Source organism: Tamandua tetradactyla, chromosome 6 (genome assembly GCF_023851605.1).
Source record: "Tamandua tetradactyla isolate mTamTet1 chromosome 6, mTamTet1.pri, whole genome shotgun sequence".
Lineage (NCBI taxonomy): Eukaryota > Metazoa > Chordata > Mammalia > Pilosa > Myrmecophagidae > Tamandua > Tamandua tetradactyla.
Window position 1 is genome coordinate 146,099,304 of NC_135332.1, and position 13,393 is coordinate 146,112,696.

The 13,393-nt window shown below is 41.2% G+C and overlaps 1 protein-coding gene across 16 annotated transcripts in view; it reads right to left on the reverse strand.

The window, feature by feature from the left end:
* Positions 1-13,393, reverse strand: part of NCALD (neurocalcin delta) — a 476,669-nt gene that overhangs the window by 31,983 nt on the left and 431,293 nt on the right. For all 16 annotated transcript variants that reach the window (XM_077167386.1, XM_077167381.1, XM_077167391.1 and 13 more), the window contains one exon: positions 8,723-9,119. In XM_077167386.1, coding sequence (XP_077023501.1) covers positions 8,723-9,100 — 378 coding nt within the window. In that variant the 5' untranslated portion in view covers positions 9,101-9,119. The remainder of the gene's footprint in view (positions 1-8,722; positions 9,120-13,393) is intronic.

A 13,393-nucleotide genomic window follows, 5' to 3' on the forward strand; every position in this document is an offset into this window, starting at 1 on the left:
AAAAACTATAAACAACCTAAATATCTGGCAACAGGGGAAAATTAAGTAAATTATATGTTGTTTCACTTGGGCAGCCAGTAAAATATCTTTCTTAAAAGTTTTTTTTTTTTTTTTTTTTTTTTTTTTTTTTTTTTTTTTTTTTATTAACGGAAAGAAAAAAAAGAAATTAACACAACATTTAGAAATCATACCATTCTACATATGCACTCAGTAATTCTTAACATCATCACATAGATGCATGATCATTGTTTCTTAGTACATTTGCATCAGTTTAGAGGAACTAGCAACACAACAGAAAAAGATATAAAATGTCAATATAAAGAAAAGAAATAAAAGTAGTAGTAATAGTAAAAAACAACAACAACAAACAAACCAACAAGCAAACAAAAACAAAAAAAAACCCTATAGCTCAGATGCAGCTTCATTCAGTATTTTAACATGATTACTTTACAATTAGGTATTATTGTGCTGTCCATTTTTGAGTTTTTGTATCTAGTCCTGTTGCACAATCTGTATCCCTTCAGCTTCAATTACCCATTGTCTTACCCTGTTTCTAACTCCTGCTGAACTCTGTTACCAATGACATATTTCAAGTTTATTCTCGAATGTCCGTTCACAACAGTGGGACCATACAGTATTTGTCCTTTAGTTTTTGGCTGGATTCACTCAGCATAATATTCTCTAGGTCCATCCATGTTATTACATGGTTCACAAGTTTATCTTGTCTTAAAGCTGCATAATATTCCATCGTATGTATATACCACAGTTTGTTTAGCCACTCTTCTGTTGATGGAGATTTTGGCTGTTTCCATCTCTTTGCAATTGTAAATAACGCTGCTATAAACATTGGTGTGCAAATGTCCGTTTGTGTCTTTGCCCTTAAGTCCTTTGAGTAGATACCTAGCAATGGTATTGCTGGGTCGTATGGCAATTCTATATTCAGCTTTTTGAGGAACCGCCAAACTGCCTTCCACAGTGGTTGCACCCTTTGACATTCCCACCAACAGTGAATAAGTGTGCCTCTTTCTCCGCATCCTCTCCAGCACTTGTCATTTTCTGTTTTGTTGATAATGGCCATTCTGGTGGGTGTGAGATGATATCTCATTGTGGTTTTGATTTGCATTTCTCTAATGGCCAGGGACATTGAGCATCTCTTCATGTGCCTCTTGGCCATCCGTATTTCTTCTTCTGGTAGGTGTCTGTTTAAGTCTTTTTCCCATTTTGTAATTGGGTTGGCTGTCTTTTTGTTGTTGAGTTGAATAATCTCTTTATAAATTCTGGATACTAGACCCTTATCTGATATGTCATTTCCAAATATTGTCTCCCATTGTGTAGGCTGTCTTTCTACTTTCTTGATGAAGTTCTCTGATGCACAAAAGTGTTTAATTTTGAGAAGCTCCCATTTATTTATTTCCTTCTTCAGTGTTCTTGCTTTAGGTTTAAGGTCCATAAAACCACCTCCAGTTGTAAGATCCATAAGATATCTCCCAACATTTTCCTCTAACTGTTTTATGGTCTTAGACCTAATGTTTAGATCTTTGATCCATTTTGAGTTAACTTTTGTATAGGGTGTGAGAGATGGGTCTTCTTTCATTCTTTTGCATATGGATATCCAGTTCTCTAGGCACCATTTATTGAAGAGACTGTTCTGTCCCAGGTGAGTTGGCTTGACTGCCTTATCAAAGATCAAATGTCCATAGATGAGAGGGTCTATATCTGAGCACTCTATTCGATTCCATTGGTCGATATATCTATCTTTATGCCAATACCATGCTGTTTTGACCACTGTGGCTTCATAATATGCCTTAAAGTCAGGCATCGCGAGACCTCCAGCTTCGTTTTTTTTCCTCAAGATGTTTTTAGCAATTCGGGGTACCCTGCCCTTCCAGATAAATTTGCTTATTGGTTTTTCTATTTCTGAAAAATATGTTGTTGGGATTTTGATTGGTATTGCATTGAATCTGTAAATCAATTTAGGTAGGATTGACATCTTAACTATATTTAGTCTTCCAATCCATGAACACGGTACGCCCTTCCATCTATTTAGGTCTTCTGTGATTTCTTTTAACAGTTTTTTGTAGTTTTCTTTATATAGGTTTTTTGTCTCTTTGGTTAAATTTATTCCTAGGTATTTTATTCTTTTAGTTGCGATTGTAAATGGGATTCGTTTCTTGATTTCTACCTCAGCTTGTTCATTACTAGTGTATAGAAAAGCTACAGATTTTTGAATGTTGATCTTGTAGCCTGCTACTTTGCTGTACTCATTTATTAGCTCTAGTAATTTTGTTGTGGATTTTTCTGGGTTTTCTACATATAGTATCATATCGTCTGCAAACAGTGATAGTTTTACTTCTTCCTTTCCAATTTGGATGCCTTGTATTTCTTTTTCTTGCCTAATTGCTCTGGCTAGAACTTCCAACACAATGTTGAATAATAGTGGTGATAGTGGACATCCTTGTCTTGTTCCTGATCTTAGGGGGAAAGTTTTCAATTTTTCCCCGTTGAGGATGATATTAGCTGTGGGTTTTTCATATATTCCCTCTATCATTTTAAGGAAGTTCCCTTGTATTCCTATCTTTTGAAGTGTTTTCAGCAGGAAAGGATGTTGAATCTTGTCAAATGCCTTCTCTGCATCAATTGAGATGATCATGTGATTTTTCTGCTTTGATTTGTTGATATGGTGTATTACATTAATTGATTTTCTTATGTTGAACCATCCTTGCATACCTGGGATGAATCCTACTTGGTCATGATGTATAATTCTTTTAATGTGTTGCTGGATACGATTTGCTAGAATTTTATTGAGGATTTTTGCATCTGTATTCATTAGAGAGATTGGTCTGTAGTTTTCTTTTTTTGTAATATCTTTGCCTGGTTTTGGTATGAGGGTGATGTTGGCTTCATAGAATGAATTAGGTAGTTTTCCCTCTGCTTCGATTTTTTTGAAGAGTTTGAGGAGAGTAGGTACTAATTCTTTCTGGAATGTTTGATAGAATTCACATGTGAAGCCGTCTGGTCCTGGACTTTTCTTTTTAGGGAGGTTTTGAATAACTAATTCAATCTCTTTACTTGTGATTGGTTTGTTGAGGTCGTCTATTTCTTCTTGAGTCAAAGTTGGTTGTTCATGTCTTTCCAGGAACCTGTCCATTTCTTCTAAATTGTTGTATTTATTAGCGTAAAGTTGTTCATAGTATCCTGTTATTACCTCCTTTATTTCTGTGAGGTCAGTAGTTATGCCTCCTCTTTCATTTCTAATCTTATTTATTTGCATCCTCTCTCTTCTTCTTTTTGTCAATCTTGCTAAGGGCCCATCAATCTTGTTGATTTTCTCATAGAACCAACTTCTGGCCTTATTGATTTTCTCTATTGTTTTCATGTTTTCAATTTCATTTATTTCTGCTCTAATCTTTGTTATTTCTTTCCTTTTGCTTGCTTTGGGATTAGTTTGCTGTTCTTTCTCCAGTTCTTCCAAGTGGACAGTTAATTCCTGCATTTTTGCCTTTTCTTCTTTTCTGATAAAGGCATTTAGGGCAATAAATTTCCCTCTTAGCACTGCCTTTGCTGCATCCCATAAGTTTTGATATGTTGTGTCTTCATTTTCATTTGCCTCTAGGTATTTACTAATTTCTCTTGCAATTTCTTCTTTGACCCACTTGTTGTTTAAGAGTGTGTTGTTGAGCCTCCATGTATTTATGAATTTTCTGGCACTCCGCCTATTATTGATTTCCAACTTCATTCCTTTATGATCCGAGAAAGTGTTGTGTATGATTTCAATATTTTTAAATTTGTTAAGACTTGCTTTGTGACCCAGCATATGGTCTATCTTTGAGAATGATCCATGAGCACTTGAAAAAAAGGTGTATCCTGCTGTTGTGGGATGTAATGTCCTATAAATGTCTGTTAAGTCAAGTTCATTTATAGTAATATTCAGGTTCTCTATTTCTTTATTGATCCTCTGTGTAGATGTTCTGTCCATTGATGAGAGTGGTGAATTGAAGTCTCCAACTATTATGGTATATGTGTCTATTTCCCTTTTCAGTGTTTGTAGTGTATTCCTCACGTATTTTGGGGCATTCTGGTTCGGTGCGTAAATATTTATGATTGTTATGTCTTCTTGTTTAATTGTTCCTTTTATTAGTATATAGTGTCCTTCTTTGTCTCTTTTAACTGTTTTACATTTGAAGTCTAATTTGTTGGATATTAGTATAGCCACTCCTGCTCTTTTCTGGTTGTTGTTTGCATGAAATATCTTTTCCCAACCTTTCACTTTCAACCTATATTTATCTTTGGGTCTAAGATGTGTTTCCTGTAGACAGCATATAGAAGGATCCTGTTTTTTAATCCATTCTGCCAGTCTATGTCTTTTAATTGGGGAATTCAGTCCATTGACATTTAGAGTTATTACTGTTTGGATAATATTTTCCTCTACCATTTTGCCTTTTGTATTATATATATCATATCTGTCTTTCCTTCTTTCTACACTTTTCTCCATGTCTCTCTCTTCTGTCTTTTTGTATCTGACTCTAGTGCTTCCTTTAGTATTTCTTGCAAAGCTGGTCTCTTGGTCACAAATTCTCTTAGTGACTTTTTGTCTGAGAATGTTTTAAATTCTCCCTCATTTTTGAAGGACAATTTTGCTGGATATAGGAGTCTTGGCTGGCAGTTTTTCTCTTTTAGTAACTTAAATATATCATCCCACTGTCTTCTAGCTTCCATGGTTTCTGCTGAGAAATCTACACATAGTCTTATTGGGTTTCCCTTGTATGTGACGGATTGTTTTTCTCTCGCTGCCTTCAAGATCCTCTCTTTCTCTTTGACCTCTGACATTCTAACTAGTAAGTGTCTTGGGGAACGCCTATTTGTGTCTAATCTCTTTGGGGTGCGCTGCACTTCTTGGATCTGTAATTTTAGGTCTTTCATAAGAGTTGGGAAATTTTCAGTGATAATTTCTTCCATTAGTTTTTCTCCTCCTTTTCCCTTCTCTTCTCCTTCTGGGATACCCACTACACGTATATTTGTACGGTTCACATTGTCCTTGAGTTCCCTGATACCTTGTTCAAATTTTTCCATTCTTTTCCGGATAGTTTCTGTTTCTTTTTGGAGTTCAGATGTTTCATCCTCCAAATCACTAATTCTATCTTCTGTTTCTTTAAATCTGTCATTGTAGGTATCCATTGTTTTTTCCATCTTTTCTACTTTATCTTTCACTTCCATAAGTTCTGTGATTTGTTTTTTCAGTTTTTCTATTTCTTCTTTATGTTCAGCCCATGTCTTCTTCATGTCCTCCCTCAATTTATCGATTTCGTTTTTGAAGAGGTTTTCCATTTCTGTTCGTATATTCAGCATTAGTTGTTTCAGCTCCTGTATCTCATTTGAACTATTGGTTTCTTCGTTTGACTGGGCCATATGTTCAATTTTCTGAGCGTGATCCGTTATCTTCTGCTGGCGTCTGGGCATTTAGTCAGATTTCCCCGGGTGTTCGACCCTACAGGTTGAAAGATTTTTCTGCGCAGTCTCTGGGATCTGTTCTTCCTATCCTGCCCAGTAGGTGGCACACGTGGCACACGCCTGTCTGTGGGTTCCACCAGCGAAAGTTGCTGTGGGTCCCTCAACTCTGGAAAACTCTCGCCGTAGGGGAGGCCCGGCAACCGAAGCGTCCCGGAAGAATGCCAGCCGGCCCGGGGTTCCAAACGCGGGGAGGGTCGCCGGCTGTCGCAGCACAGGAGAGCGTCCGGCCAAACTAGCTAGTCGGCCCGGGGCACCAAGCGTGGCGGGAGGGCGCCAGCTGTCGCAGCCCGGGAGAGTGCACTGCTCCCAGCCGACGGGGTAGTCACGTGTTTGGAAGGGATCCCCCGGTCACTGTTCTCCGCAGTCTGGGGATTTCCGACCCAACTATCTCAGTTGTTCCGGGGGGCCTCGTGTGGTGGGGGCACCAGCCGCCGCGGCCTAAGGGGACCGCCTGTCCAATTCTACCAGCTGGCCTGGGAAGGTGGAAGGGAGGGACTCCGGTCGCTTGCTGTCCCACCCAGGAAAGCCCGTGCCCCTTGGTGATCTCACCGGAGCTGGTTCTCCCAGATAGTCAGCCGTTCCAGGATGGGGTACGCTGTCCCTTTGATTTCCCTCGTGGCTCCGGGAGCTGCTCTGTATTATCTCCACTCCCCCAGTAGTTGTTCTGGAGTAGGAAAGGTGAGGGCGGCAAGGCTGTCGAGGCTGGTGGCGGAGGAGCACGGTGAAGGCGGGGGAAGAGGGCACCGTGTTGGTTGGAGAGCAGCCGGAGCAGGAGGGGGAGGAGGGGGGTAGGGAGGTCGGGCGGCTCGGCTGCTGCGGGGCGCGTGCGCCGCGCGGCGGTCCGGCGGAGAGAGAGAGGGGGTAGGGAGGTCGGGCGGCTCGGCTGCTGCGGGGCGCGTGCGCCGCGCGGCGGTCCGGCGGAGAGAGAGAGGGGGTAGGGAGGTCGGGCGGCTCGGCTGCTGCGGGGCGCGTGCGCCGCGCGGCGGTCCGGCGGAGAGAGAGAGGGGGTAGGGAGGTCGGGCGGCTCGGCTGCTGCGGGGCGCGTGCGCCGCGCGGCGGTCCGGCGGAGAGAGAGAGGGGGTAGGGAGGTCGGGCGGCTCGGCTGCTGCGGGGCGCGTGCGCCGCGCGGCGGTCCGGCGGAGAGAGAGAGGGGGTAGGGAGGTCGGGCGGCTCGGCTGCTGCGGGGCGCGTGCGCCGCGCGGCGGTCCGGCGGAGAGAGAGAGGGGGTAGGGAGGTCGGGCGGCTCGGCTGCTGCGGGGCGCGTGCGCCGCGCGGCGGTCCGGCGGAGAGAGAGCCTTAAAAGTTTTTTTAACCTAATAAATGGCTTGTGCTGTTATGTTACCTGAAAATGCCAAGCTACAAAACTTCATATTCAGCATAAAACCAACTAGATATTTTTAAATGCTTGGAAATTGAATCAGGAAGATATATTACAACTTATTAGCAGTAATAGGGAAAACTTGTGAGTATGGGGTGGGAAGAGGATATAAAAACTCTCTACTTTTTGTGTGGTTTTTCCATAAACTTACAACAGCTCTAATTTTTAAAAAAATTCAATTAAAAAAAACAACTATTAGCAGAGACTCTCTTTGTGGGTAAGGTGGAATTATGGAAGATTTTTCTATATTGCCCATATTTTTAGAGTAGATATTATTTTCTTCATATTTTATGCTTGGAGGAGGGGAGGATCCTTTATTTTTGTTTAAGAACCGCATCTCTGACGGATTAAAATGATTTATTCAGTAAGTCACTGCTCTGGGGGAAGGAAAAGCTCCTGGTGGCCCAATCAGAAAAGAGCTGGTTGGCTGATCTTGGAGAGTTTCCAAGATGAGGAGGGGGGCATTTTGGATCCACGCTTCTGTATCCTTCAGTCTTCTGCACTTGTCATTCTTTGACTGCCCATGTGGATTCAGTTGCACAGGCCTGAGACCAGGACCCAAGCTTCAGCCCATAGCTCAATGACAGGTCAGTCTTGCAGGTCCCATTCTGGCTCTGTCCCGAGTTTCTTTAACTAGATTCCTTGAAAGCAAGTGCCAGTGCACCCTCATCCCTCCCACCAGCAGCTGAGTCTTTTGCCTTTTTGTGTCTTACATCCCCTGATCCTCCCAGCACCCCACCTGTTCTTGCAGGAGCCACAGCACTACCTCTGAACCCGGATGTCCTGGGATGAGTGTCAAGTCTCTGAGACCAGCTTTCCAAGATGCCAAAAGCCTGTTCTCATGGACCTGCTGCCTGATCTTCCCTGTCATGCCCTGCTCGCCCACCAGGACATGAGCCCACCTAGTGCTTCCTATTGCTTGCAGCTTGAACTCTCCTGGGCCTTTTCCTGTAGCTGCGCCCCAGCCCCCTCAGGGTTGTCTCATTGTGCCACCCACTGCTGATCAAACTGTCATTTCTGTGACCATAGCTCTTTACCCTCCTCCCCTACCTCCCACAGGTTTGTTGGGGTTCCACAAGGGAAATGTGGCCAACACCAGGGCCCCTTTTGTTCTGCTCAGGGAATTTACTCAGGTGAGTAATTTGGGGAAATGGAGTGACTCCTATTAAAATGAGGAAACCTCTGTTCTATGGTGTTTGGCTCTCTGATGGACAGGGGCTAGAGTCGAGATTTCTGCTCTCATTCACGAGTCTCATAAGGCTGTAAGTTAATGATGGTGATGATGGAAGTGATGATGACCTATCCTACAGGGGAGGCACCCTGCTACGATTTAACATGGAGAGCCAGGTCCCATCTAAAAATAATTGGTGGGAACCACTGGGGGTTCCGTGCTACAACAGAGGACACTGAGGCTGCTTAGGTGAACTAACTTGGTCAAAATCACGGAGGTAGTGAGAAGAACAGGCAGGATGTAAACACAGATCAGAACCTGATCACTAAAAGCATATCACTCTAAGCCCACTGACTCCTGGTCCAGGTAGGTTGTAGCAATGAGTGGATGAAGTAGTCATAGTGAGCATGGAAAACTGTCCTCCTGTAGCGTGGGGGTCACTATAAAGCATCCAGTGACTGGCCAGGCAAGAATGTGGGCCAGGGTTGCCAGAACTTCGGATTTTTCAAGAGATGCCAGCAAATCTAGACTTTTATGTGCGATGTTCTTGCTTTATGATGTGTGTTCATATTAAAACAAACAGAAAACTAAGAGGTAGGCCAAATAAAATGCCTTCCAATTCTTATTTTGACACATGCTCTTTTTCAAGGGCAAGCGCTACATACCTGGACAATCTCTAGCATTTCTGCCTTGCTGATGTAGCCATTTCCGTCCAGGTCATACATGCTGAAGGCCCATTTCAGCTTCTGCTCCAATTTCCCTCTGGATGTTACACTCAGGGCTATGATGAATTCTCTAAAATCTATTGTCCCATCTCCATTGGCGTCAAAGGTGCGGAAGACATGCTCTGCAAATTTGGAAGCATCCCCATAAGGGAAAAAGTTCCCATAAATTTTCTTAAACTCTTCCATCGACAAATGTCCACTGGGGCAGTCTCTCAAGAAGCCTTTATACCATTCCTGGATCTCATGCTCTGTAAAGTCTGTGCTTTCCAGCAAATCCTGCATCACCTCCGGGCGCAGCTTGCTGTTCTGTTTCCCCATGCTGGCAGCAAGAATTCAGCTGTAGATAGAAAAGAAAATAGAAGTAATTTTTTGAGCTGTTCTGAAGGGCCACATTTTATAATTTATAGCTGTTCTTCTGGGGTAAAGGAAAAAACAAACTACTGTAGTCCAATAAGATCATCTAAGTTTTACAATGCAGCAGTTAGCCAAACAAAAGGATATAAAAACAAGAAAACAGAATATATAGAACAAAAGAATCACAACCAGAAAACTGGTATTTCTTTTTATATAGAGCCACACTAAAAGCAAAAGACTGATAAAAAAAGAGAGTATGTGTGTTAGTTCTGGTTTATCAATTTCACGTGATCAAGCCTGGTGTAATTATACTAGGTTTCTAATACCCAAGCTAAGTATTAGATGGGAGAATGAAAGAAGAGGAAGAGAAAGACCAAAAGAGCAAATTTAACATTAGAATTTATTATTAGACTATTTCTAGGGAAAGTGATGTTTAGGTACTTTCTGAATATTATAAATGCAGACATATGGAAGGAAAATAGAAACAAACCTATCTAATACCACTAAAGTTACCCAAGCTAGTTGTATTATTTGAATCCACAAAGTCAAATCACTAACAACATTGAGTTTAGATGGTAAAGATGATGCTTTGTAATGTCACTTACATTCTTATGCTGATGGCTTATGAAAAAGGCCAAACTTTCCTTTTAAAAATACAAATAATTTTTTTCTTATAATAATAGAAACACACATCCATAGTCAAACAGTAACACAATGCAGCAACAAAAAGAAAAAAGTCAGCGTCATATCAATTTCTAACACTTAGAGATCACCACTCCGAACATTTTGGTGTGTGTCCTTTCAGATTTTTTGTATGCATATTTATAGGTATGTTATTAATATGCGTTTTAGTATGTTTACATTTTTAAAAACAAGAATACAGACCATTTTGTTGCTTACTTTTAACTCAATACAGTAGGAAAAAAACAACTTTTATTAGATGGCCATAAATCTAATCTAAATCTAAAAAATCCAATCTAAAAATATACTCATAAATACCATCTTCCCATTCATGTAGATATTCAACATTTATCAAGCCCCATGCATCAGGTATGTTTCTGGTGCTTTGGATACAAAGAAGAGTGAGGGGTGGCCCTTTGTCCTCAGGGGCAACCAGTTATGTGTGTGCAGGGGTGGTGGTGACAGTGAGGGGACAGTGTAATTTGTATTCAAGGCATGGAACCAGAGGAATGGATATGATGCAGAGAGAGCACAGAGGAGGGATGGCCAACCCAAATGGGGATATGGGTGCTATCAGGGAATACTTCTTGGAAGAGGTGAGATCTGAACATAGTTCCTATTTCCAAAGTCTTATGAATGAAGAGTGGTCAATATAAACTTCTCATAAAGGGCCTCTGCATTTCTATTTTTCATTTTTCCTATAATAAAAAAATCCCAAAGATAAGGCTTGCAAAATGACAGAATATATGAAAAATAACATATCCTCATTTGAATCATGATTTCCAATTTTCTTTGAGATTTTACATCATAACAGTGCTTATTTGTTTACTTGCCAGTCTTCTATTATAGAAAGCCCCTTGAAGCATCTTTTTGGGTCACTTTGTGTCTCTAGAGCCCACCACAGATAATGCTCCATGAACTGATGAATGAAGGAATGACTGAAAGAATAATTAAATATTAGATAAATTATTACAACATGGAAATATGAAGCAGTCTCCTTGGAAAAGGAGATATTTTGTTAGCAGGACTAGGTCCTGGCTCTGAGAACACTATTTAACACGCTGAAGTTCTTGTTGTTAAGCCTTGGCCTTAGGACCCCTTATGTTGAATTGTGTTTACCCATCTGTTGGCCTCACTAAACATAAATTCCTAGAGGGCTCACACTGCTCAAACTTCTTTTGTAATATTCATGGTTCATGAAACAAACAGCAATCCCTGTTAATTGACAAGTTGATTGACAAGTCTTTTTCGGAGTTCAGCAATTGGAGACTCTGCTTTGAATCTTAGGCAGGCGTTCCCTGAGGCTGAGGGAGAACGTAGTTCCCCATCCCATTAGCATGACCCCGAGCTGGGGGAAGGAATTTACTTTTGGAGGCCCCCCCTCTTTTAATGAGGAATTAAGAAAACAACATTTTATGCAAAGAGCATAATCAGACTAGAACTCCAAATGGAGCACAAACCAAATTTATCAACCAAACATTCTAATAACTTTCACTTTCCCCTTGTATCTCTTTTTTTCTGGGGGTGGGGTGGGGGAAGCAAAGTTAGAGAGACTAGCTTGTATTAGAATTTTAGAATACTCATTTAGTGGCTAAATTGGCAATTTGCCTGAGGCCAGAATTCAGAAACAGGAGTTAATACATTATACATAGGTTTACAGAGCTCCAAGATATTTTATGGAATTTAAAAGTAGTTTTGAGTTTTCCCTTTGGGGGTTTCTTTAGAATATAGCTCTTTGGTGTGGCGTTCAATCAAATCACCATTATTATAGTTTGGTTTAAGTGCAAGTCACCGTGTGGTTGACCGTGGGAAAAAAATGCCATTTTGATGCTTAAATCTACTCCCTTAGAGAATGATTTATTACCCTGGAAATATAAAGCTCTGTTTCTTTAAACCAAACTTGAGTTCCTTTCCCAATGTTTAAAAAGTGCTTCTCATTTATTAGCTGTTTGTGCACTAGAAACAAGTTGCCTCAACATTTTGGCTTAGTCTCCCACCAAGACTGAACTGTACACAGCTACTTCTCAGTAAACAGTAATTAAACTACATTTACAAATTCATTAGCACAGAAAGGCCATAACACAAACAAGGCAGAAGAACATGGAATAAGTTATTTGTGAAGCGGGTGTTTGTAATTTAAACCAGAATTTATTTCATTAGATAAGTACAAATACTTTACTAAGTATGAAGACTGAACTTGAGAAAACCATCTGGACTTCGTTAGACCATATGACAAAAATCTCTGGGGACAGATGATAAAGTTTCATTCCTTGGGAGGGGGGAAAAAAAAGGAAAGCTTAATAATATCTTTTTCTTTTGGAAGATGGGAATTTCTACCTGTTTGAGTTGAAGGCGGAAGACGAACAAAATAGGGAAGTGATACATTAATCCGTGAAGAAAAAATAGGCTGGAGACAAAAAACTGCACCTCAGGTCAAATCATTTCCATTAGTTCATTCAGTCATTAAAGCATTTATTTTGGGCCAGTAGAATATAATGGGTGAAAGGTCATGGCAGGGAATAAAATGCTTGAGTTCTAAGCCTGGCTCTAAAATTATTTACTATCAGTTAGGTAGTTCACTGAACTTCCTGGCGTTCCTCAGTTTTCTCTTCTGTGAAATGATTTTAAGAGTAGATAAACCTATCTGATTCATTGTGACAATTAAATGAGATTATTTATGTAAAACTCCAGGACTGAGTCAGGTCCAGTGGTCGAGGTTAATGAAGACTGTGGCTTACCCTTTTCTACATTATTCTACTGAACCTTGACGGTAACCCTGTGGGGGCGTTCTCCATTTCAATTTAGCAAAGAAATGAAAACTCAGAGAAAGCCGAACCAAGAGCTCAGGTTGGCTGTTTAGTAATCCTATGAGTTCTGTGACCCAAGCACATACAGAGATTAATAAAAGTCAGGAAGAAATAGACAAGAGAAGAGATACAACATTTATTGGAACTCATTAATTCCACAGATTTGTATTAAGTGTCTACTAAGAGCTAGGCATGAATCTACCACTGCACAGTAGGGAACAAAACAAAAATCCTTGTTCCCATGGAGCCTACAGTCTAGTGGCAAGAGACACACAATAAATGAGTGCAATGTTAGATGGAGCGGTGCCATTGAGAAAAGCAAAGTGGAGAAGGGTTAGGGAATGCCAGGGGTGGGTGGTTGGGAGTTGGAATTTTAAATAAGCCAGGGAAGGTCTCAATGAGGAAGTGAATTAGAGTAAAGACCAAAGGAAGTGAGGGAGCAAGCCATGGAGATATCTGGGGGAAGGATATTTCAGGCAGAGGGAGCAGCAAGTGAGAAGGCTCTAAGCTGGGAGTGTGCTTAGCAAGATTAAAGAATTGGCTGGAGTGGAGGGCATGAGAAGGTGAAGGAGATGAGATTACCAAGGTCATGAGGGACCAGATGACATGGGGCTGAAGGTAACTGGAAGGACTTTGGCTTTCACTCTGAATGGGATGGGCGAGCCACTGGAGGGCTTTTGGCAGAGAAATGATAGGAATGATTTATATTATAAAAGAATCACTCTGCGGGGACAGAGTCAGGGAGCCCAGCTGAAGAGGCCACTGGAAT